General features: G+C 39.4%; 1 protein-coding gene across 2 annotated transcripts in view; it reads right to left on the bottom strand.

Annotated features, from left to right (window-relative positions):
- Fndc3b (fibronectin type III domain containing 3B) overlaps positions 1–26,054 on the bottom strand; it is a 261,521-nt gene that overhangs the window by 11,149 nt on the left and 224,318 nt on the right. For both annotated transcript variants that reach the window (XM_013513455.1, XM_005383007.2), the window contains 3 exons: positions 21,719–21,931; positions 6,406–6,572; positions 3,940–4,067 (listed from right to left, as the gene is read on the bottom strand). In XM_013513455.1, the coding sequence (XP_013368909.1) occupies positions 3,940–4,067; positions 6,406–6,572; positions 21,719–21,931 (508 nt within the window). The remainder of the gene's footprint in view (positions 1–3,939; positions 4,068–6,405; positions 6,573–21,718; positions 21,932–26,054) is intronic.

Here is a 26,054-nt window from a genome sequence, read left to right as displayed (position 1 = left end):
GGTCAGGCTGCTGTTACTGAACTACTAAACTGCTTCTCAGGGTGTGTGTATTTTTCAATGTAAGGGCCTACAAACTCTCAGAGTAGTGACAATGCCAGGTACACCTCAAAATAAAAAGCACCCAAAGATTTCTCAGTAAAGCAGAGGCTCTACATCTGGAATTCATTCAATTGAATATAAATTCATTCTATATGAAATTCTAAGTAGATGCATAAAGGGGAGTTGCTCTGGTATAAGGGGCTATTGCCTTCACTGGATAGAACCTACACACCTAAAACAATTAACAAACAGTAAAATAAACGATGGCTTTTGTAGACCTCCATTTTTGATCTATTATTTTTTATTTTGAATTAATTCAAAACCCTTTCTTTATTCATGCAAAAATTTAAAAAATTATGCTGTAAGACAGTAATATCCTCACTGTCTACTAGTTGAAAGTTATTGAAATGCGTGAGAGTTCCCAGATGTGTTGTAGACTAAGACTAAAATAGTTTGGCTAAGAGAAGATCTTTCCTCATAGTACCTTTGGTGATGCCATGAAAAATCAATATATATCTCATATTCTAAAAATTATGCAAGATAAAACATATTTATACAGAGAGACCACTGAAGTAAAAGTGGCACTTTCAGATGTGTCAAAGGTTTTCTTCTTAATGCAACACATCTGAGCAATGAGGGCCAATAGGAAACAATTTCTTGCAGTTTGTGGACCCTTTTCTCATCTTCAATGCTTATATCCACTATCTGCTGTAAAAATTATCACTGTATGAATGGGGAAATGAATCTGAATCATTTTTTTTAAATTTATTTATGTAGTAAACTGTCTATGCAAAAAAACAATCACATGCATACAGTTTCATCCTTTGCAAGAATGCTCTGCAATTTATACTGTCTGAAAAGAAGTTTAACCTTCCAAACAAAACTCGTGCTTAGAACTTTTATCAAATGGTAGAAAAGGTCAAATGGATATATATGTGCCTTCTGATGCAAGCTGAAATTTTAAGTAAGGACTTCACAGTTTAAGTTAGTAGATTTAATTATGAAAACCTGCTGCTTGTCCTACACCATGTTAACTAAAAAAAATTAAAGCTAATCAGAACCAAGGCAAACTAAAGTCAAGGCTTCAAGCAAAACATTGCCTGCAAAAATAAGCTTCAGGAGAAGCACACTCCCCAATCATGAGTAATTTTTTTTATCTGAGTTATAAATGTGGCTCTATTTATTCCGTGTTGAAGTTTATTCATATCACTACTGCAGGTATAAATGAAACGTTACCTTGAAACTGCCTCTTTTGTGTATGCAAGAAACATTTGCTGAGTGTCTGCATGTCAGTCCTGGGAAAATAAAAGACAGGAACACAAGCCCATACATGAGTGGATCCTGTCTAGTTAGGCTGTAATTGAGGTGTACGCTGTGCACTACAAGAGCCCACGGCTCTGCTGTGGTGGACATACAGAAGAGATTACCTCATTTTCACGTGCTTTGTCTCTCTACGAATTCAAAGCCCACTGCCAATTATCCTCATCCATAATTAGTTTAGCCACTGCACACATAATATAAATCAGCTTTATTCCCTGTCTCATGTCCAGAACAACTCACAGAAGTACTCAAATTAGTATCTACTTGAATAGGAAGAGGCAAAAATAAACAACAACAAACATATGGAGCTCCCCCTATCAGCACAAAGTGTCCCTGTCTGTTGGAACTTGTCATGCAGTACTACAATCCTCACTCACTTCTTGGTTAAGTGTGGGAAGCTCACAGACATGTGAGGAAAGCTAAGTGCCCTCTACTGAGCCCACCCCAAAGTTCTCTGTTTTCAGGTGCATTCACCAAGAAACACTTGTTTATCACTGCTTATAAGAAAAATACTCTGCGGCATATACACAACTGTGTATTATTATATTGGTATTCATATACACATGGGTCTAAATATACATTAAACAATGGATTCAAAATAGCTAATCTGCTAATAAAATCTAAATTACTGAATAGGGATGCCTTTACTTTGGCAAAATATGACATGCATAGACATCGAGCCAATAATACTACTTTTTTTACTGTGTAGTAGCCCTTTGTGAATATTTCACTGTGTAATAGTCTGCTTTGAGAATTGGATTTTTTTTTTTCTAGAAACTCGTAGAAAAGCATTGAATGTGGAACGTAAGGTTTTAAAAATAAAATGATGTGCATCATGCAATAAATTACTATTGGGAAATAAATTACTGTTAACTGTTAAATGGTAAGCTGTGAAATTTCCTAACACCTTATATTTTAATCATTTTTATATTGCCATGGGAGGAGATAGTGCTACTGGTATTAAAGATGACAAAATGTAGTGGGGAGAATTATTTGTATATGAGCTGAGACCCTGAATTTAGTCATAGTTTTCTTTTAAGATGAAAGAACTCACACATGTGAAACTGTTTACTTTGATATGGGATATACTACGATAGCAGTGGTGTTGAATCTATGACACGCGTTTTTCTTTTAAGACAAAAGATGTTAATATATGAGTTGTTTTTCTAAACTAAAACCTCAGTGTTCAGGTTTACTGCAGTGCTGGCACTTTGTGATAAATAGGTTCTGGGTTGTAGGGTGGGCCCTCATCTCTAAAAGGTTTGCCACCACTGGTCTATAGAATGGGCTCGCAAAGTGAAAGATAAGCATGGTATCTTTATATTTAACAGGAATGTAGAAACTTTGGTGACATCATTCAGTGATATGAATCACTACTGGCAAATGTCAGATAAAGCTTCTGCAAAGTGTGCTTAAGATAATTTAGTACTTTATCTGACATTTCATATTAACAAAGTATGGCAAAATTTCCAAAATTTTCTCTTTCAAAATGCATTTTATTTGCAAGTATTCTTCATTTACAATTCTTTTATTAGCTTTTTATACAAGAAACCTAAATGGGCAATTTAACAAAGACTCTGAATGAAATTATTTTCTACTTGTTTTGTGTGTCTGGAGCCTCAGTCTATAAAAAAAGAAGCTGTCACAAATTTTGTTAACATTTCAGAAGACATTTATGTTCATCTTTATCAGTTCAATAGACATAAAACAACTAAAAGTGAAGAATGGGCCTCTTATTCTTATTTCCTAATGAAATAAACAGTATTATATTCTAAATTCACAAAACAGTTGTTAAACTCCAGAGACCTTTATGAAAACCTACAAAGTATCTGAATTCTTCACAGCCATGAGTGACTTTTGGAGAATTATAAATCAACAAGAAATATGAAAAATAGTTAAACGAAATTTTAAAACTTGCTAAAATATGCAAATTATATTCTCTTACATAGGTTGTTCGTGTGACTTATTTAGATTTACTACTCAAATTATGGTCCTTGGACCATTAAACATCAGTGTCTATCCAGGAGTCTGAGTCCCCACTCCAAACCATCTCAATCAGAATCTGCACTATAAGAGTTCCCAGGTGACTGCTATGCACACTGAAGGGTGACAAGGGGTGACCTAGAGCTCAAGTCACAGGACTCAAGGGCCCAAAGTTCATGTCCTATTCTTCCATTATAAGTTCAATGAAAAAGGCAGACATAGGACATTATTCTTTGGTACAGTAGTTTGGTTAGGCCACTTCCCATCTATAGCAAAACCACTGGCATTCTGGTTGTCAATTATATTCAGACTTTGATACCTGCAAACATCACTTTCAATATCAAATACAAATACATGAAACACTTTGCAAGACAAGCTATGCTTGAGAACTAAACACTTAAGCTCATTACATACAAAATGTAGTGTAAATTAGGGATTGTATACCCTGATAAGTTGTGTCATGGGTACATTTGGTCATTTCAGCCACTGATTTTTAAGCAAGATGTGGCTTACTGAATCATTCACAGCTTGGGCAGAGGCCAAGGATCCAGACTGACTCTGCTAAGCCACACACTTGCCATATACACTGGTTCTTACCTGTTTGTACTCGGATTCTCTTCCAACCAATACCTGTAGAATGTAGTTAACAGGGTCGCCTTTCATTGGTGGTACTGTCTCCCATAAAATTTCACATGAATTCCCTTCTAACTGTGTTACTCGAGGTGCTGAAATGCAAATCCACAAATCTAAGTTCAAAATTCAAAGTACCACATTAGCAGTAAATATTCTAGTGCTGCCACGAGGGATCCAGGGAGAGTGAGACTATGCCTGCATGTATATGCCCCGACAGGTTGACTTGCCCACCCCTAGCAACCCATCTGATTGTCCTCCGGGCACAGAGAAGTTATTCCAGGACCAGGAAGCCACCTTGGCAAGTCCCTTGTGAAGTCTCATTCATAACTGCTTAGCTTGACTGCATTTTCATTATTTTTTCTTTGGCTGTTGAGCACTTTCCATGGTGTAAGTCCTGTGACAGGTGCTTTGGGGATGCAGAAATAAAGGAAAATAAAACACTGTTTTCAAGCAAGTTAAGATCTATGTAAGAGAAAAGAGAACACCAGGTACAGGAGAAAAAGAAAGAGAACATATAGGAGGGACAGGACACATCTGGGTGAGATCTAAGGAAGGTCTGAGGCGCAAGCGGCATTTGAATAAAATCCCCAACATAGCAGCATTGAAAGACCTTAAAAATTAAGCGCACTCTCAAGCCCTTAAAATATTATGGATTTAAAAATGTTTTTTCATAGTGTATGTTATCTATACAGTTTAATTCAGCATCTGATATTTTTCTATTTTTTCAACTAGTATGTGTAACTTCTCTATGAACCCAACTATATTTTAATTTCTAATTACATGCAATTAATTCTTTGGAGGTAGTTGTTTCTACTTGCAATTTTGACAATACAATATCATTTCAGCAAAAAAAGGTTTTCTGTTTTAAAAAATGCTTATGATGGAAGTACTTGTCTAAAACTTCAAGCAATTTATAGAAAACTAAATAAGAAATCTTCTCAGACTAAACAGTCATTTGCTTAGGACAATAATTTCCTGAATGTAAGACAGGAAAAACAACTTGATCATATGGTAGTGTAGGAAAGATGCCCTTTTAAAGTAAAAAGTACCGTGAAATGCAAGTGCTATCAATTTGCTGTTCTGGTTTTCATAAATGAATCTCTCACCCAGAAACATCATGTTGAGAGGCAGAGTTAGTGCCTCTCAATATGAGAAAGATCCTTGAGGTTGGTAAAACTGGTAAAGGTGGGACCCTTTTCTTGGCACTAACAAACCAAGCAACCACACATGTTCAGGAACTGTCTTTGTTAGAGCTAAAAGATGAAGCTGCACCAAAAGGGCAGGGCATTTATTGCCATGATGACCCATTGCTGGAGCAGGCACACTATGCATACCTGTGCTAATTTCTGGGTCACATGGAAGAGGAAGAGAAGAAGCTGCCAAAGAATCTGAGGGGCAGAAAAGCAGGGCAAAGGCATTTACCAAAACTAGCTCTGGAAGAAGCCAAGCCAGACCCTAATCCTTGTACTGGAGGCCCCCACCCTGCTAATGTCCTGTGGTAGCTGCTAATGTCCTGTGGTAGCTAACTGACTAATGTCCTGTGGTAGCTGCTCAGCTCCTCCATGTGGAAGGAATTATGGGGCCAAACACATAAAGGACCTTTTTCACACCTTACTTTACACTCACTCCCCTTTCATCAGCCTCAGGGTCATTCTGAACAGCAGCTGGATAAAGTCACAAGAGCTGCTTGCCTCTAAAGAGCGGGGACCTCCATAAAACCCATGATGGATGAGAGGGGCACAGCCTTAGGGCTCCATGAGCATGCTCCAGCACCTGTTGCTGTCTGCCTTGCCTTGCAGGTCAGCTGGCCAGTCAGACACAACTCTGTGGCTGGAAATAGAGGGATGAGAGCTGAGCAGACCTGGTGGATGAAGGGTCCAGGGAGAGTGGCTTTTGTTCACTCTCCTAAGAGAAGTAGTAGTCTGCAGTACCTGATCTCATTAGGGGCAGAGTAGGAAAGCAGTCATTCATACACCTCAAGATAAGTACTTAAGGTTGCTGCTGAAGTTTTCCAAAGGCATCTCTGTGAGAATGCTGGACCCAGAGATGCTGCCCAAGTCAGCCCTAATCACTAGGTACTCAAATCATCCAAAGATGAATGCCCACCTCTGCCCCTCTGAATGGCTTTGGAAAAGAAGGGGCCTCAAACCTTCCCTAGCAAACTGTTCTAATACTGTAAGACCAAGCATTGACCCTCATTTTGATCCTAACTCTGCCACCTGGATCTGTTCTTTTTCTTTCTCTATCACTTGTGGGGATGACAATGCCCTACTACATGCGAAATGCAATGAGCATTCATATATACTTGATTCTTTTATGCTGATATGAGAATTATCAAGAGTATTTAAGGTTAGAGTTGAGCACCCTACTTTACATCTCCACATTTCCTTATTCTCACAGGAGAGCAGACAAGAAGTCCAGCCTACAAACCTTTGATGGTGGGGGGGACACTTTTGGTTGTGCTGAAGGTGTAGGTTTCAGAGAAGGCCCCTTCCCCAGCCTCGCTGGCTGCCTGGATTCGGAAGGAGTAGCACGTGAATTCCGTCAGTCTCTGGACCTTGTAAGTGTGGCTAGGTCCTCTATAAATGGAAATAAACCTAAGAAGAGAGTAGAATCCATTAGCTACCTGAGCTCCTCTTAATGATAAGAACATATCAATTACGATGCAAACTAATGGAGCAGATTAGGCGAACTAGATAAATGGTTTCCATACAGTCTGAATCAACCAGTTGCTATGTTATGGTTAAATTAATACCTAATGCATGTTTATTTAAAAGAAAAACAAATTTGAGTACATATGAAAACTGGAATGAGGTTCCTTTTGCTATGGTCTAGTGATAGCGAACCTTTTAGAGCTTTCAAAAATACAAACAGTTCACTGTGGGGTACATGCCGTAGGTTTGCCATCACTGGTCTAGACTATAGAAACATCAATTGTTCAATTTTTTATTTACTACTAAAACTCAATCATCAAATACAGATTTTATACACACACGCACACACACACACATAGCAGTGGTAACTTACCTTCTACTATACATTAGGCAATGAAGTCAATGCCAGCTAAGCACAAGAGAAATAGGATGCCTTCTTTACCCCAATTTTCCAAATAACTGAGGTTTAGGAAATTCTTTTAATTTTTTTCTCCTAGGATCAAAGCTGAATTCTCTCCCATTATTTTAGTAATATTTTAAGTAAGTTCTCTAATAATTACAAGTTTCTTCAAACAAACTCTCCCTCAACCCCTACCATTCCTATGATTTGCCTGTCCATACTTGTACCCTTTTCTCTGCTATTACCCAGAATTTGTGCTTTTACTTGAAAGTAGAGACCATTCTAGGTCACAGCAAACTCAACAGCCCTGCTCCACAGCCTGGCCTCTGCAGAAGCAAGAAGTTGCATGAAGGACTACTGTGAGTGGAGATCAGGTACTCTCCAAGCTTGTTTCAATGAGAGGGCCTTGGACTTGTTCCCAGCAGATACATCTTCAGTGGCTTGGAGGACAGGAAAGACTATTGCACACATGCCACTGTTAGTATTTTTTATTGTCACTAGTTAACTGTAAGATGTTGGAAACAACCTAACTTCCTATAAGTCATCCAGGATCTTTAGTAGATTCAGGATCTAAATCCTGCTGGCCTAAGGATGGTCTGAGAACCAGTACCTGAGTTACACCCAACCACACTATGTTGTTCCTTCATAGGCCAACTGAGCCTCATTTCTAGTGCTTCTGGCACCAGCTGAGGATAAGCTGCTGTCTCAGATACTACTATAAGTTGGACAGTGACAGAGTTACAATTCAAAATGTTTAACTCTGGGGCTGATTTGGCCCAAGGGGAAACAGAATTTATGCATTCAATTTGCAACAGACCTTGAACATCTGCTGTGTGTTAGGTACTGCATCTAAAGATGAATGAGACCTAACTCCACAGGCTACTTGATTCTGTGTGTGGGCAGGATTTGAAGGACAACAGCAGCTCTGCTGTGTGTCTCAAGAGTCCTGGACGGATGGCTAGATAGATACATGCCAATAAATTAAACAACCTTAAAAAAAAAAACAAAACCCAAACCTGTCAGAGTCAATACTCACTTTAAAATACACAGGCCAAGTGTTCACAGCCTTGACAGCTGAGTTCCTGAGCCCTAGTTCTGTCACCTATTTCACATTCTGCCTGTTTTAATATGAAAGGAAGTATTTTTTTACTGAAGGTAAAGCGTTTTTAATTTCAGGGAAAGTCAGAGTCCGGACTGAAACCCACGAATACCATGGCAACCTGTTTAGTACTCTTGACACATTACCACTTTAATGAACATTTCCTTGCTAATGCTAGAGGCCAACAGCTATTTATTAACTCAGTCTCACCAGGGCTACAAACTCTAAGTGGAATAACTGCCCTTAATTATATCACCAGGGGAGGTCATGATTCAGGAAGTGAAAGTGTTACATCTTTCACTTACTGCCTCGAAGCTCCGTTTTTCAGTTTGGAGAACACTACCAGGAACAGTATTGCTTTCCTGCCACACCACACTCAGAATGTTTTCTTTTGAAACAGGCCCAACATACATTTATGCCTACATTCAATTACATATGTAGGCAGTAGCATTCATAGTCACAAAGAAATTTACTGAAGCACATTCAGTACTTTAATTTTGCAAAGTAATTTAAATTGAGCAAATACCAGACATACAACTTTCAAATATAGGTATAGCTCAAAACTTGCTGTTTCTAGACTATTTTGCTTCTTTAACTTGTTTTGTTCTTGTATCATCGTGTTCTATTAATCTTATAAAATTGCATCCCAATTTATAAAAAGCATCATGGAAACGGATGCTAGTAATGATAAATTTAAAAATTTTCCATTAGAGCACTATTCATGCCCCAAGATAGAGTTGCTTAAAAATATAAGAAATGCTATCTTTTTGTCTAGGAAAGCTGAATGCCTCAAGTGAAGGTTTTGAAGATCTCACCACCAAGCAGGCCAGCTTGTCATTTACTCCCTCGCTTTCAGTGCAGGTGAGGGAGGCACTCTTGGGAGGCCACCTTGTAGCTGAAGGCCCTCAAGGAGAGTAAGGTGGGAGCTGGCAGCCTGGGCTCCCAACAACAGGAACTGAGAATACAGAGAAAGGAGCAGTTCTTTCTTCCTCTAGCCTTTTCTAGAATAAGCACGTTGCTGACAGTCCTTAATTTAACCTGCTGTCTACTCTGGCAATGATGTCATAGTCTACTTGTTCTGACAAAATCTACTGCTGTTTTGTCTGACCTCCTACTCCACAGAAAGTATGTATGAAAATTCAGGGTGGAGAACAAATACACAATTTGTTCTCAAATTGTGTATGAGAATAGCTAAAATAGATGGCAACTAATTGCTGTGTTGTGTAATTCATCAGGTACTTCCCCTCAGTAAGTAGAGGGAAGGATATGGTGGGCGTGGCCCAGTGGTAGCAAACCTATGGTGCATGCCCTGCAGCAGGTTGTTTGTTATTGTTGAAAGCTTTAAAAGGTTCACCATCACTGGCACAGGCTCTCTCTCAAGTGAATGGGTGTGGGGATGCGGACACGAGGAGTCCTAAGAGTTTTGGAAAAAACAATTCAGTGCAGCCAAGTATCAGCAGTGTTATTCCCACTCCAAAAGGTCATCTGGAGAAACAGATTTACCCTGTCCTCTTCAGGCCTGCATCCTGAGGGACACACAGTTTCCATGGTCAGGGAGCTAAGTAATGCAGCAAGATGGTGTTGCTCAGTGTCTTCTTCTAACAATCTTCCCCCTCATCCCAGTCTGAGGCACAGCAAGAGCCACACACAGACATTAAATACAGATGTAGCATGTCTGTATGCTATTTAAAAGTTAATACTTCTCTCACTTTAGAGTTCCTCTTATTCTCGTTCTCAGGTTAAAAAAAGAAAAAGACATGGGAGCAGAAAATGCTGCAAGAATGAGATTATGGGATAAAAGAGACAAGAAACACTAGCCATCACTATTTTTTTATAAGAGAAAAATCATTTATCACACTCACTTCTAATTTCAGTTTATGCTTCAACAAGGAAATTCATTAAATGTACACATTAGTTAAACTTTGCGTATGAGTCAGCTCATAAAACCCTTCATAAAATTTCACCTCTCCATTTTGGTTTGTGAAAATACGCTCTTCTTAGGGTAACAGCCAATTTGGCACTTTAAATCTAATAGCTTCAAAGCTTTTACTTTTAGAAACTTTCAGGGGTCACAACAGCTTCTTCTACCTGCCTCTCCGGAGATCTGGAGATTGGATAAGTTCTCAGTAAATGCAGGTTCTAAAATGAGAATCTGCTTTGTGGGTTTCAAACACCAGTGAATTCTGTAGCCTCTCTGTGCCAGTTTTCTCGTGTACAGGAAGGTAAGGATGGAACCTACCTCATAGAACTATCGTACAGTTAGGTGGGTTAACAAAAATGCTTAGATTAATCCTGACGTGTAATAGTCACTAGGTATTAGTTATCATTTTATAATGCTGAGAAAATGGGATATTTAGGAGTCTATCTTCTAAAAGACATCACTACTGGTGAATACGGAGGTTATTTCCCTTTTGCTGGGTGTTAAGAGGTGCCCTGCAAACTAGGCTGCCATGCTGGCCTCAGACCGAGTTGGGGGGCTTCTTTGAGGCTGTCATCCTCCCTCATGCTGAGTCCTGCAGGAAGTGTGGGTGGGAACACCTCCTCAGAACATGTGGGGAATATCAAATGTGACAACTCATGAAGAAGTGCCAGCCTGAGAGAAATGTCTTTGAGCCTAAATGTCTTTCAGGTAGGCCTTAACATAAAATGTACACGCTGGCAGTAACTTCTGCTGCCCTGTGTTCCTCAAATGCCAAGTAATAAGGACCAAACAAAGCATAATAAAACTACACAAACTAACACGGAAAGAACACTTTTCCTCTTTCATCTTAACTGTCATCAGGGTCAATGACTTATGACAGTATGCACAGCGGCCACTCCAGGGTGCTCTGTAGGTTAATACCCCTGTGGCTACAATCACTCTGAGAGATCAAAAATATTTAAATACTTGTTCTACAAAGAACAACTTAATTTTCTTTTCTCTTAGATCTGTTTTTCTAAAGGCTATTTTAAAATTCATTAATAAGCCAGAAGCCTTCTGTAATAGAATTGAACATACCAAATATCCTAAGCCACAGTGATTGAAGACTTCACATTTTTCAGAAAAGTTTGGACATAAGTTTAATTATCTGAGATGAGCAGATGACAAGAGGTAATAAATGAATGGAAAAAAGGTTTACAAACTTAGGAGAGAAGTGAGAACTTTTAGACTAGACCAGTTTAGGTTTAGGCATTTACCAGACTGGACTATTTTTTAACCCTGAAAATAAGACTTTTTGCCACAAAAACCAAAACAACATGTTAAAACTGGTTCTCAGGACTGTCCAAATTTTTTAAAAACATGCTTTAAACTTGTGTACATGCGCGTGTGTGTACGTGCACACACTGGGGCCTTGAGAACCATATCCCTGGCCCATTCATTCATCCACTCATTCATTTATGTGTTGGGAGATTAAACCCAGGCTCTTACACTGAGCTACATCCCTAGCTCTCTTTTTCTTGGGTTGCGGGCAGGGTCTTGCTAAGTTGCCCAGGCTGGGCCCAAACTTTTTATTCTTCTGAGTCAGCCTCCCAGAGTGCTGGGATTGCAGACAGGCAGGTATCACCAAATCCACCTTTTAACATCCCTTTAAAGGTCAAATTTTCTTTGCTAAATCTATTCAAGAAATTGGGTTAGATGATAAATTGCTACAGTATAACAGAAGTGAAGAATTTATAGATGATTAATTCATAAGGTTTGTTCTCAGAATGTCTTTTTTTCTTTTTTTTCTTTTTTCTAGTACTAGGGGATCAAACCTAGGCCCTTGAGTGCACTCTAGCACTGAGCCATAACCCTGGTTCCTCTCTCTGAGAATGGTAACTTCATGAAAAGATACTTAGACCTTTTTAAAGGGAAGATGTTAGCCATTAGGGCAGTGGCGGTGAACCTATGGCACATGTGCCACAGCAGGCTGTTTGTATCACTGACAGATCTGAAAGGTTTGGCATTAATGCAGTAGGGTTTAGAGTAAGGTGTCTTGACCATCAATTTAGGGTACCCTGAGACATATAAATTAAGTCCTAAGAAGACTCCACATTTTACATGCAACCAAGGACTCAGAGCCTGGTGCAAAGCTGTGTCATGCAGAGGAGGTGGCACCCGCACAGCTGTCTCGATCCATTCCTTCCCCTCAGGCTTGGAGCACACAAGCTCGGTCTGAGGCCCCACACGTCCTGATGCATCCCAGCCCCGGGACAAGGAGTCACAGGCAGAGGCCACAGAGCCCTCAGTACTCTGTCTTCTGAGGTTGCCTTGGGTCAGCAAGAATCACAGCTGCTCTCCTCTAGCTGTCTCCTTGCTCTATGCTGCTGCCAAGGCTGCCCTTAGTGCCAGATCACTTGCCCATGCTAAGTGTCAGTTTCTCACATCTGTAAAATGGGAGCACAAATGCAAATAATCTGGGCAAAAAGCTTGCTATATCATAGTAATGACATTACATTATTCAACAGCTGCAAACCCCGTAGCCCAAGTGCTACAGATTACCTTCTAGGGATCTGAGCCAGACCAGCACACCCTGAGGACCTTCATGGTTCTCTACTCTGGCTCTGAAGCCCACTGGTTTATGACCCTGCAGGAACAGGTCAATCTAGTTGGTTTTTTTTCCAGCACTGGGAGTCAAACTCATGACCTTGCACTCGCCAGCCAGGTGCTGTGCCACTGAGCTAAATCCCCAGCCCCAGGTCAATCTAGATTTGTGATGTTCTACTGCATCTGGTACGGCCTTGGCAGACATTCAGCCCTTCCCCCAAACAAATTTCCAATCTGCTCTAAAGGCCAAGGAGTAAAAATGCAGTGTTTGCTCTTATTGTCATTCCATGAATATCCCCATGGGAACACTTGGGAGTTCTACTGAGGTGCTTACTCACTGGCTTATCATCCTTTCTTGAGGGGTTCAGCGACAGCAGTGAATAATAATGTGAGCTCTGCAGTTAGCAGACACGGCTGAAGTTCAGCTGACCAACCTGGTTCTCAGGTTTTCTAAAAAGGCACGCTGCTTACAAAATAGGTGTAATAGTATGCACTTTGTGAGAATTAAATGGAATAATGAAAGGAGAACTCATTACACAATGCCTAGAACTTGTGAAATATTTAATAAATTCTATGGTTTTTCATATTGTGTAAATATTGTTAATGACACTACTGTTATTAATGGCAAAGCACCAAGGTTTCGGAATGATTTATCTGTTTTTCCAAGTTGTAGAAGCCCGAGGCTACCTCCAGAACGGCATCCCTCTCACTATATCCCTTGATGCTCTCTTCAGTGGAAGAGAAAAATGATGGCTATGAAGCCCACACACCCTGTCCTGGCAAAGCTGGGGCCCAAAAACATGGGAATAGGGTTGCATGTAGCCCACTGTGCTCCACAATACTTTTACACAGGGAGAGGAAAAATGGGGAGAAGTACTTTCCTGTATTTAAAAACATGCAGAAAACAGAAAATTAAGTAGATCGTTAATAACCTACATTCCACATGAATTCTTGGTAGCTGTTCCCAACCTGCTTCAGCTTTGCCTGTGATATCTTGAAACAAAACACTTCAGTATTAACACGCACATATGGGTCTTACTGTTGGTAACCTCCCAGGTTAGAAATGATTTAGAAATCCTTCAATATTCTGCACTTGGAGTGATGAGACTACTCTGTGTGAGACTAACAGTAAATACATGTCACCATCCATTTGTCCAAACCCATAGAACATACAAAATTGAAAGTGCACCATAATGCAACCCTAGATTCTGTATGATAGTGGTGTGTCTGTGAAAATACATCAGCTGTGACTAACGTGGAGATGCTGCTGTTACCTCTCTGGCGGGGAGAGCATGCATGTCGGGGGAGAGCAGGTACACGGGAAATCTCTACATTCCCCACCCAATTTTGCTATAAACTGTAACTGCTCTAAACAATAAATCCTATTTTAAAATAGCTGAAAATACTCTACATTTCTGTGAATACCGAATAACTCTGTTTAGTCTACTCCTCTGTCATAGTTTGCCATAAGCTATGGGTGTGAGTTCTACCAATGCAAAGCCATCCAGAGACCTTGGCCTGAAGGCAGAGACTGTTGCCTTCACTGTGAGCTTGAACAAGTCAGGTAATTCTCCAGGCCTCCAATTCTAGGGACTGATGACTGTTTTCCTCACTTGGTAGGAATTTTTATAAAAGAAAAAAGCAAGTAAACTGTATGATTCCTTATTAAACATATACTAGGAAGGCAAAAACAACAGATTTTGATCATTTTTGGGAGATTTTGGGGGAAAGCTATACCGTTAATCTCAATGTTTTATATTTTAATATTGTGAAGGATGACATTTTTGCACTCAGGAGCAAGTAATGGAAGTTCAGAATATTGTTTTTATCTTAAATCATGTTAGGAGGAAATGATGATATAGAAAGAAATTACTTTTATAATCTGTTTTCTTAAGAAATATTTAAGAATGTTTTCAATGGATGATAGATTCAATTTATAGGTGAAAAACAAGACAGTGTTTAGGATTTCATGTTTACTACTTTGATGCTGTCTTATAATCCCTGGGCCCACTACAGGCTAACTGCAGCTCATCAATAATAATTCCTCCAAATGATCTAATCTGCTGACCTAAAATGGCCTATAGCCTACAAAAGGCTGTAAGTGGCACCTTTCAAAACATCTTTCACAATATCACAAGTCAGCAGCTGTTCATAAGCTCGGTACGGCTACATTCGTTAACAAGGTCATGCCATTGTCTTTGCTCTTTTTTGTTTTTCTGCATTTCCCTGCGCTCATGGAGTATGCGTGTGTGTAAGTTTCTTGTGTTACTCAAGTGGCATGTGGGAATGGAAAATGTTCAAAACAGGAATGGTTAGCATCAGCCCTCCACCCTGCTGAGAACATGAAGTCCTCCCATTTCTATGCAGAAGCAGATGGAAGCAGATGGCACCATGTTGGGACACCTGAGGCACACAAGGTGCACTTCCTAAAATGATTTTGACATTGGTGAGAAACCCTCCTTATGGTCTACTTATTAAAGTGGCAGGAGCTATTTCCAAAGAGCCTAGTAAGAAAATTGGTTCATTTCCTACCCTCTGTTCCTGGCTGTACACTGTCCTTTTTGACTTCTGAGAGGTTAGGCTGTCATACTTTTTGGTTAATAGGCTGAATTTTTATACTCTTGTTCTAAGAAATAAAATCTCTTAATAGCTACTAATGGTGGGAATGGTTTATAATGAGTAAAGGAATAAAAAACTTCTTTTAATTTTTTTATTAAGATCTTGGATACTGCACTTACCACTTACCTCTGCCTATGCCTACACATTCTGGCCTAAAATTAACTAAGCTAGCAATATTCTTTATTTTGTAGGCCAAATTATGTTCCTTTTCTAAGTAGTAAAAATATTTCCAAATTTTTTTTCCTCTCATTAATTATTCACTATGTGTATTTTGTAGAGGGAAACTTGGGCAAAAAGAAGGTAAGGGATATCTCTGTAGTCATCCAGAAATCCAGCAGCAGACTGGAAATTACAACAGAGAGTCTGTATCTTTTTCTAGAACCACAGCTGCCTTCTTGAAGTTGGAGGTAATATAAAAATGCCGCTTATCCAACAAAGATGATCACGTGGACCATGGTTCTAGTCTAGAGAAGAGCAAGAAATGAATAGGAACTGAACCCTGAGCTGCTGGTTTATATCTATTATCATTTAATTCAGGGACATACTCTTACAGAAATGGAAGTGGGACTTTTTCTACAATAAACACATGATGAGAAAGTTTACTCCTTCCTCCAGGCCCAAATATCCAGGCCACTTTTATTAGTTGCCAGTTTGTATTCTGAAGGCATGAAGATGCAGGTGTTTTCTGTCCTCTCTAAAAGCCAACAGGCCTGTAAACATCACAGTGTCCCTCTAGTTGTGTTGGCTGAAGGGGAAATTGTCACCAGTGTAAGGGCTGAGTTAATGGAGACCAAGTGGTCATTATCAAGTCTATTAATTCCCTCCTCCCCTGGCCCAATTTCACTGGTGACTGGCTTTAAAAACACGGGCTTTCTGACTACCCCCGAACAACAGATTAACCACAAATGAATTCCTGGAATTTACGTTTCTCCTGCTTCAGTGCTGTGTACAATTATCAGGGAACATGGACCCATGAAGGTCAGGACTAGCACTAACTCCTATTTTGTGAGGGCAGTGGAACATTTCATTTCAGTAACGCAGACAAATGCATCCTCAAAATCACTGGTACAGCGTTACGATCTCAGGACACATGAGCCAATCCTGTAATTCTAGTGCCTGTGTCAGGTTAATGTGGCATTATGAAAATGTTTACTTTGGGCATATATTTTTCCTGCATAACACAAGAACCAAAGCTATTTAGATCTTCTGTGCTGGATCTGTTAAGAATAATAGACTTAATCAATGTAACGCCGAACTAATCTAATTTTTGTACGTCAGCTGAGATTAAATAAGATCTCTTGTCCTGTCTGTTCACTGTTTATTTAACCTTAATTCATTGCTTCAGCAAGATAGCTCTTATTGATAGGCCACATACCACATATAGCCTGCCACATAGTAGTAATTCAAGAAAAAATTGCTGATTGAATAACCATAATCTAATCACTAGGTATAAACTTAGTCCTTTAAATATTGAGCCTGGTTTTAAGGTTTCTACATAAATATGGATTGGAAACACTGCAGGTCAAATACCTGAATACATGGGAAATAAATGTCTTGGGGGGGGTACTTTTAGCATAGCAAGTCCAGGGGATTTGAATGAATTCTAGAAATATCTGTCTTGAGGCAATGGTTTGGGTAAGATGCCTTGTAGGGTCCCTTCTATTTAGATGAAATAGGCTCAAACTTGGAGGGGATTGGGGGACACACTAGAACATTTCACTTTTTATTCAAGAACTCCATGCTACTGATAATCTCGGTGCTTGTCTCTTTGTAGGTGCTCAATACATACAAATTTCTTTTAGAAAGCTTAAAAATATTTTTGATCCAATATTATTTATAAATTTTGATAAATTTATTTTGATCCAATATTATTTATAAATCCTTGAGTCTGTTCACATTGTTTGATTGAGAGGCTTATAAATATTTATCAGCACATCAGAACGCAAGACTTCAGGGAGTTTGGACATTAAGTTATCTATCACTCTTAAAGGAAGTTAGTACTTTTCTTCTTATTTTTTTACATGTGAACTGCAGAAGTTAAAAACACACAAAAAAGAGATGACACGTTCCAGTCATTTTAAAAGGTCACCTTTTTCTACAGGATTTACTTCACAGATGGTTTACAAAGACCTGAGGTTTTAAGGTGAAAAAGGCAGACCCTCAGAGACCACTGTCCCATTTAATGTCATTTCATGGACAAGGCAAAACTGAGTCACAATTTAGGAGGCCAAACGGACTCAACTCTCATTATGACCAAGCCTGGATTTACTAATTTCCACTGCACTTTTGTTGCAAAATGCTTCAAGAGTTAAGAATGCTTTCATAGCTGGCAAGGACAGCTATACAACTCAGACCTCAGCCACTCTTCTCTCAAATGCCCACAATGTTGGGTTAGGGACGCGTTCATGACAAGTTATTCTGAGAGCTGACAGGTAAGAAAGTAAATTGAAAAACATAACTAAAACCCTGTCTCTGGTTCTCACCTTGGCCACAAGCAGAAATTACATTTTTATCACATCTACAGTAAGAACCTATTGATAGTTAAAGCACCTAGTATGTACGTACACTAAAGAACATGAGTACTTTCCCCGGATTCCTCAACTAGAAACTCATCTAGCAACAGGTTTCCTGAAGAAGACAGCTGCCAGCTGGGAAAATACTGTCCATTCAGTGGAGAACCCAGGTGCAAGGCCTAGAGGAGCCTGAAGAGACTGCAGCTGGTAAAAACTACACCAATCACATGGGTCAGAAGGGTCTAAATCAAGTGGCTTCTCTATGACCCTTATAAGTCAAGATCCAAACATAAAGGTTTGGAGCCAAGGGACAAATTACTAGAAAAGTTCAGTTTTAAGACACAAGGAAGGTCACCTTCAAACTAAAATTAGGTTGTCCTCATCCTATTAAATCCTAGGAAAATTACTCCACCAATAGAATGAGAATTTATTATGCTCTGTGTTCCCATCACTTTAATAACTTTCTGAGTGCACTGACAAATCTAATTTAGAAAAGATAAATTTGGACTCCAGCTAATAAAATTAAGAAAAATATTGTTCCTAATGGTCAGATTTCTTAAATCACCACTTACTCAGGTAAGTCACTGATGTGATGAACATGGGGAGACATGGGTGCTTTCTTTGGAGGAAAGCGTTTGCTAGATTCTGTGCTATTTTCTGCCTGGCATATTCACACAGCCCATGTAGCATCCTCATTAATTGGGACAAGTGTTTGTGGAATTTTTGTTCTGTGCCTAGGAGTTGTTGTGTGTCACATAAAACTTTGGATTGGAGCACACACCTGTACAGTTCTCCAGACAGGCACCCTGGGGTGGCTGTTCCACATGGGACAGGACTGCAGTAAAATGGGGAGCCCCGATGGGTGCAGAGCCGGCCCCCTCAACGTTCCTGTTCAGCTGAGGCACAGCATGGGAGTGGGGAGGCCAGCTTCAACAGTTTTTCATACTTTCTGATATAGCAGAACCAGAAAGTATTCTCTAAAAGGTTTTTTCTACCACCAAAGGAAGACAAAGCCCTGGGAAAAATGGTCAAGATTCATTTAAAAATCTCCCCAAATGCTACCTTTATATATTTATCATAATTCCTATTAATTCATAATTCTTGTTCTTGCTGGCCCACGTAGCTTAAGAAGTTCCTTGCAAGTAAAATAATGACCCTTGAAAACACAGCCAAAGGATGTGTGACCCTATTAACAAGTGCTCAATAAACAGATGAGTGGTCTTGTGCACAGGTGAGGATGAATTTAATCTCTAGCGGACCTATCAACAGAAGCCTTACTTTCTCTGTGCTCTCTATACCACAACTGATTTCCCAAAGGACAATCATGTTTTGTTTTCTATCATCAAACTACTGAGTCTTACAAGTACTTCAAAGTCTAGTCCAAATGTCATCTTCATTAAGAAACCTCTCCTGACCTTTGTGCTCAATGTTTTCGGCCCCCTCCAAACTCCTGAACACTTTTCTCCTGTGACACTAATGTTCTGTGATTATTTATGAGTTACTAATTTGATTTTCTAAGCAGGATTTTTTTTTTCACTTCTTTTCTTTTTACTGAGAAAAAATGTATTTACCTAGACACATTCAGACTGTCAGCAAAATTGCTGCAACTTTTCTTTTGCAATTTGGAGAACAATTATTTAATATAAGCTGCATTAGAAACTACTGAAGATGAGCAAGCTACCCTTCTATAACTCTGTGCTATGAAGCATCAAGAACCTGCTTAAATTTCCATGACAATTTACAACCACAACACTGTGCCAGGCAAAGCTAGTGGCTATTAAAAGTACCACGAGGACAGGACTATGTAAAGATATATTCAGTAGTGTGTTAACTACACAAAATGTACCATTTAAAAACAAATTTTGGCTGGTTGTGGTGGCACATGCCTGAAATCTCGGCACTCAGGAGGCTGAGGCAGGAGGATCACTGTGAGTTCCAGGCCAGCCTGGAACACAATGAGTTTAAGGCCCCCCTGAACTACACAGTGAGACCTTCCCTCTAAAAAAACAAACAAAACTCCCAAAACAAAACAAAAAATGAAAAAAAACAAAAAACTCCTCACATTGTTTTGGATTAGATCAAGAATGATCACCAAAACGTTCATGGGCTCAGAAGTAGGGCTTCTGGAAAGCAAATGGATCAGCAGGAGCTAAGGCTGATTGGTGCTGGGAGGTCTGGCTAGGGGCAGGTGCCTGAGGTCTGACTTGGGCGGAGTTAGCTCTTTGTCTCTCTGCTCCCTGGCCCTCATGGTGTAAGGAACCATCCTCCATTGCAGGCCCATCTACCATGCTGCTCCTGCCTGAGAACTAGCTACCCACGTAAGGTCTGAGACTTTGGACACTGGGAGCCAAAGTAAGACTCTCCTCCTTTAAGCTGTGGGTGCTGGGCTTGTGTCTCAGGAATGAGAAAAGTGCTAAAGATAGCCATACCTGATATTTCAGTTTTTCCTTCAAAGAAGTGAGTTGTACTGGGGGTTAAATACTTTACAGGCAAGGAAAAAACTGAAATAAACTTGTCATCCTCCTCCTCCTCTTTCCTGTACCACCTCTCTTTCTTTCTTGTCTGTCTTCTTCTCACTTTTTAAATCCTGGAACTTCTTTTTTTGTTTCCTCTTTAGGACAACAGGTCTTCAGGCCTCTTTCATGCCAGGCCTTGTCTGTGCCACATCTTCAGTTCCTCCTTTCTCTTGTTTTGTTTTGGGAGTTTTGTTTGTTTTTTTAGAGGGAAGGTCTCACTGCTCACTCACCCCGTGAGCACATCTTAGAAAGTCCTGGGAAACTCAAGGGAGCATCTGGGTGCTGCTTCCTACCACCCAGCAAGTCTGCACAAAGAAGGCATCTGAGCACATTTTGCCTGTTGCTTCTCAGTTTCTCCACTCTTTCCCCAGTGAGCCACAGAGTTTCTCAGGCCAGTCCAGCTCTCTGCACTGTCATTACAGCGTTCTCTCTAGGGAGCTCGATGCTCCATACTGGCTACACAAGTGGGGGCCAGACTCAGCCTCTCTGGGGAGTTCTGGACCTTGGTCTCTTTGGAAAGCTCACAGGACCCTACTGCAAAGAGTTACTCAAAGCTTCTGACTACAGAGAAGGGGTCAAGATTGGAAGGGGGTTTCTGTGGGAACTAGAACCCCATGTCAAGGAAGAGAGTATTACGCAGCATGGGGGAAATGGCGGAGATACTCCCACACTGCACTGGTTTGTGCTGCCTTGGTTTCATTTCAACTCTCCCATTCTCTCCGCCAGATTCTCTGATTAGGACCTTTGGTAAGAGAACATTCTGTTATTATTAACTTTTCCTCAGCATCTGATTATTCTTAAGTAGTTTGGTTGCCTATCTTCTGATCAGTCATTTTCAGAGGAAATGCAGTTAGGTCAAACAAATACAATGTAAAAGGCTGGCTTTGATTTCTATAGCCACAAGTGTTTTCTGGGCATGGAGTTAAAAAAAAAACTCTCCTATTTGTTTTGTTTAATTTGATACTGCATTGCCCCTAGTTACAGAGTGCAATCTCATCTGTACATCACCCACAGCTACTGTAGGTTGGTAAACATGTTTGTCCTGATGATTACTGAATATTTAAAGAAGTAACACCTCCTCCTGAGTCATTTCTCTCTGCACTCGTGACTGATACAATGCTATCACAAAGTGTAAACTTGAATTTGGCTATTTTCTTTTTAGATATTTTCTCTCCAATATTTGGCTTTATGAAGGCAAAAATGCATGTAGTATCCCACTAGAGAAATCAGGATTTTTTTAATGTTTAGGAATTCTAAATGGAGAATGGAAGGTACAACTTTGGGTATAAAATGCAAGAGTCAAATACATAATTTCCTCCTTTGAACAAAGAGAAAGAATGCCTTGGGGTAAGAAGGAGTAAATAAGGATGAACCAGTTGAGATTTTGCCCCATAAGAGAGCAGCAGAAGCTGTAAGCACTCTTGCCCCAGCGTACCTCTTGTTTCGGTCTTCCAGCTGTAGTGTATATACCATGTCATCAGCAGCATGTGTCTTAGAGTTACTGTCACCCCATTTTAGCTTCAGGCTCTGTGGCCCAGCTGCAGCACATTCTAGCCTAGGAGGCAGGGGTGGTAAAGGCCGAGTTTTTGCTTTAATGAACTGACTAAATGGTCCAGCTCCAATTTCATTTACAGCCTGAATCCTGATCCTGGAAAAAGAAAAACACAAACAATGCATGTTTAAGAAGTACCACTTCTTCATTTGAAATAAACACTAAATGGGACTACTTATTACTTGCCCCTAAAGCAATACTACATAAAAACGAAAAACAAGCAGAATTACTTAAGACAACGAAGTTGATAGTTCAGAGGACTGAGTATATAGTACTCTCTATTTTTAAAAAATCTGACTAATAAAATAATCTTTAGCGCTTTAAGTGGAACAACAATAAGATACGCACTAAGGGAAGACACCCTAACTACATGCTTTTATATTTTGCTTTAGGCCCCCTTTAGCTGTCTCAAAGTTAATTTTTGAAGCAGGTGAGTTATAGAGTAAACTTAATAGGAGGACAAATAAGTCTCCTTTAGAGTCAAATATAAAGGACAACAAGCCTTCAACAGGACATTTTAGCTTCTCCCACTGGCCAGCATTACCCAACAACTTGGTAAGTCCATGACAAGGGCCAAGTGAGCAGATACTGCCAGTAGCAGAGTACAAAAATCAGCTGTGCAGAAGTCTTAAGTGGTGTTTACTATGTGCAGTGTTATGAGTAGAAAAGACATATGAACACCACTTTTATGGTCTAGGAACTTAACATCTGATAAGAGGTACAGTGTATGTATAAAATACTATTTTATATATGCAATGGGCATATTGTTTCTATTTTTCTTGTTCCCCTACTTCCCAACCAGTTGACTGAAACAGCTCTCCATGATCACTGAACAAAACGTTGATGGATGGCACTGCTCCATCCTCCTCTAGGATTCTCATCTCTGCAGCCACTGCATGTCCTTGAAGCCTGCATACGGTGGCCTGCACAGCTTCATATGGCACTTCTCCTCTCCTTCTCTGACCAAAGGACTTCCTTAGTCCTCTTTCTTTTCTTCTATACAATATGAGCATTCCCTAAACTGCTGTTTTCTCAAATAACCTCACACATATTTCCACAGCTTTACCCACGTTAAGACTACTCACAGGTCTACATCTCCTAATTTCCTTGTGACTTGTTATCAGCCCATCTGTGGAAACCTCCCCCTGGACCCCTTGCTAGAGACACAGACATCTCACTGAGTTGACTGAGTGGTGTGGTATCAATAGTTTTGAAAGTGTCAATAGTTAAAATTGATTTAGATTAAAAATACGGTGTTTCAAAACATGCTATCATGACATATAGCTAGAGAGAAATTCTTTGGGAATAGTTTAGCTTCAAATATCCTCCCAATTTATTTTTCTACATTTCTCACTTATACCCTTCACTGTTGATACCTACATAAAAAAATCACTTAATTATTATAATACTGAAAGACATTATACAGCCTCCAATTGGCCTGAATTCTTTAAAAAGATTCTGTAAGTTACCAGGTCAACCTAATATGCCTTATATTGTTAGGGGAGGGAAAAGGGTTAATTTTACATTAGACGGAATGCATACATTCCACCCCACTTTCCCCAAAGAATACAACCATTGAATCTGGACAAAAGGATGCAGCTATTTAAGAATGCTAAAAAGTAAATAGGAGCTGGCAGGCAGAATTTGAATTTTCACCAAACCAGCAATGAATTTACCATTTTTCCCTCCATTACCCCTTAGCCTGGATTCATGAAGCCTCAATTCAGGAGCGGATGTGCAGGCACAGAGCTCCGGGAAAGCCCTGGTTGGGGCAGGGGAGGGTGTGGAGTTAGGGAGAGACAAAGGAGAGCTAAAGAGAGAGATCTGCAAATGTTCAGAGGTGGGAGAGAGCCCCTCTTTGGCTTTTCTTCCCCTTCCCTCTCTTCTCTCATTCTTCAGGCTTTCGGCAATCCCAGTCTAAAGAAGGAAAACCAGATGTTCAAATCAGTTGATAAAGAAAAAGCATTTGATAAAACCTAAAATCTATTTATGATAAAAATTCTCAGGAAACTAGAAGAGAGCTTCTTTGACCTGAAAAAGAGTACCTACAAAAATACAATTAACATCATGTTTATGGTGAAAGCGTAAATGCTTTCCCTGTAACACAGGGAACAAGAAGCATAATGTCTACTTTCACCACTCCAACATCATTTACTGGGAAAGCTAGCCAGTGCAAAAGTAAAGGAGAAGAAAAGGAAGGACAAAAACAGGAAAGAGACTTGTACCAATAGAGAGCTACAGTGTTCATCAATGGAAAACTCCTCACAGTAAAAAAGCCAGCTCTCTCCATATTGATTTGTAGAGATATTGCAATTCAGGAAAGAAAACAAAATCTTGGGAGATAGAACAAGTTGATTCTAAATGTTATTTTATTTTCTTTTATAAGAGATACATGACAGGAAAGAGAGACAGAGACACTGACTTCGTTGGGGCGGGGGAAGGGGAAGAAGATGGAAGTCAAGGATCAAGATGCAATATGTATTGTACCAATTCTCCACGAGGAATTATTTATTATGTAGTACAAATATACACCAACAAGAAAAGAAAAAAGTTACACAAAAAGGCAAGAGAGTTAAAGCAGCTAGTACGTATTTGCAAAATAAGTATAAAGTTAGAAGAATTATACTACTTGATTTTAGGGCTTACTATAGAGCTACAGTAATCAAGACAGTGTGGTGGTAGTAAAGAGACAGACACACAGACCAATGCAACAGAACAGAATCTCCAGAAACAGACCTACACAAATGTGGCCAACTGATTTTCAACAAAGGTGCGAAACCACTCACTGGAAAAATGATAGTCTTTTCAAATAACAGTGTTAGAGCAATTGGATAGCAACAGGAAAAAATAATAAACCTCAACTTAAATTTCACACCTGATATAAAATGTAGTTCAAAGTGGATCACAGAGATAATTATAGAATACAAAACTTTTAAGAGCAAAACAGGAGATAATTTTTACTACCTAGTGTTGAATAAATTTTTTTTTTGTTTTGTTTTTGTTTTTTTTTCTGGTACAGGGACTCAAACTCATGACCTTGCACTTGCCAGGCAGGTGCTGTGCCGCTGAGCTAAATCCCCAGCCCTGAATTAATGGTTTTTATATATGACATGAAAAGCATGGATCTTACATAAAAGGAAAAAAATGAAAAATTGGATCTTATTAAAATTAAAAATTTGGGCCAGGGATATAGCTCAGTGGCATAAGTGCCTGCCTGGCAAGTACAAGGTCCTAAGTTCAATTCCCAGTACCAATAAAATTAAATTAAAAACTTAGCACTGTTAAAAGAATGAAGGGTAAGGTATAGACTGGGAAAATTACTGTAAATTAAACCCCTGCCAAAGGATTTGTATTCAGAACTATAAAGACCTCTCAAAATTCAACAGGAAGAAATCATCATGATTAAAAAATGGCCAGAAGGCTGGAAAAGACAACAAAGAGGATAGATAGATGATAAATACAGCTATATACTGTACAGCTATGAAAATCCAAGTTAAACCACAATAAGATACATATGTAATTCTCTTCCCCCCCCCCCCCGTCCTCTCTCTCTCTGTATATATCTACAGAGGATGAGGAGCAATAAGAACTCTCACATTTTGTGAAGAATGAAAGGTGGCATAACTATACTGGAAAATAGTTCTCATAAAGTTAAACATATACAACCCAGCAACTCCATTCTTAGGTTATTTACTCTAGAGAAATTAATATTGTGTTCACAGGAAAGCCCTCACACAAATGTGTGTACTATCTTTATCCATAATACACAAAATTAGACAAGTAATATGCCTCATAGTTTGGAATATGGCAAATACTTATTATCTCTGCTGTAGTAGAGAAAAACATCATTATAAGGGCTTCACTTTTTGGAGGTTCTGTTATACTGGAAGCTGGGTCAGGTCCTTTGTAGATAAGCAATTAAGTCTCTCGGTATCACACTGGAAAGCTAAAACAAACTCATTCCTGCTGAACAATAAAGGTTCCACTCATTAAATCTATCTCAAATCCAAACTTGACAAGTCTTCTTTTTACCTTAGGTAATATTTAAATCTCCACATTTAGATAGAACCCACAGATTTTTTTTGAAACTTTCATTGTATCAGTTTTTGAAATCTTAAATGCTGCAAATTAAATAGAAAGGAACAGAACTTTGCTTTCCAATTTTGGAAGTAACCCTGAGTAAATGGTATCTTAGCCAGGTTACTGTGAAAAAGCTCTC

This window comes from Chinchilla lanigera, unplaced genomic scaffold, assembly GCF_000276665.1.
Source record: "Chinchilla lanigera isolate Chin_1 unplaced genomic scaffold, ChiLan1.0 scaffold00019, whole genome shotgun sequence".
Lineage (NCBI taxonomy): Eukaryota > Metazoa > Chordata > Mammalia > Rodentia > Chinchillidae > Chinchilla > Chinchilla lanigera.
The sequence above is the reverse complement of the archived record's forward strand: the minus strand, read 5'-3'. Positions and strand labels throughout refer to the sequence as shown.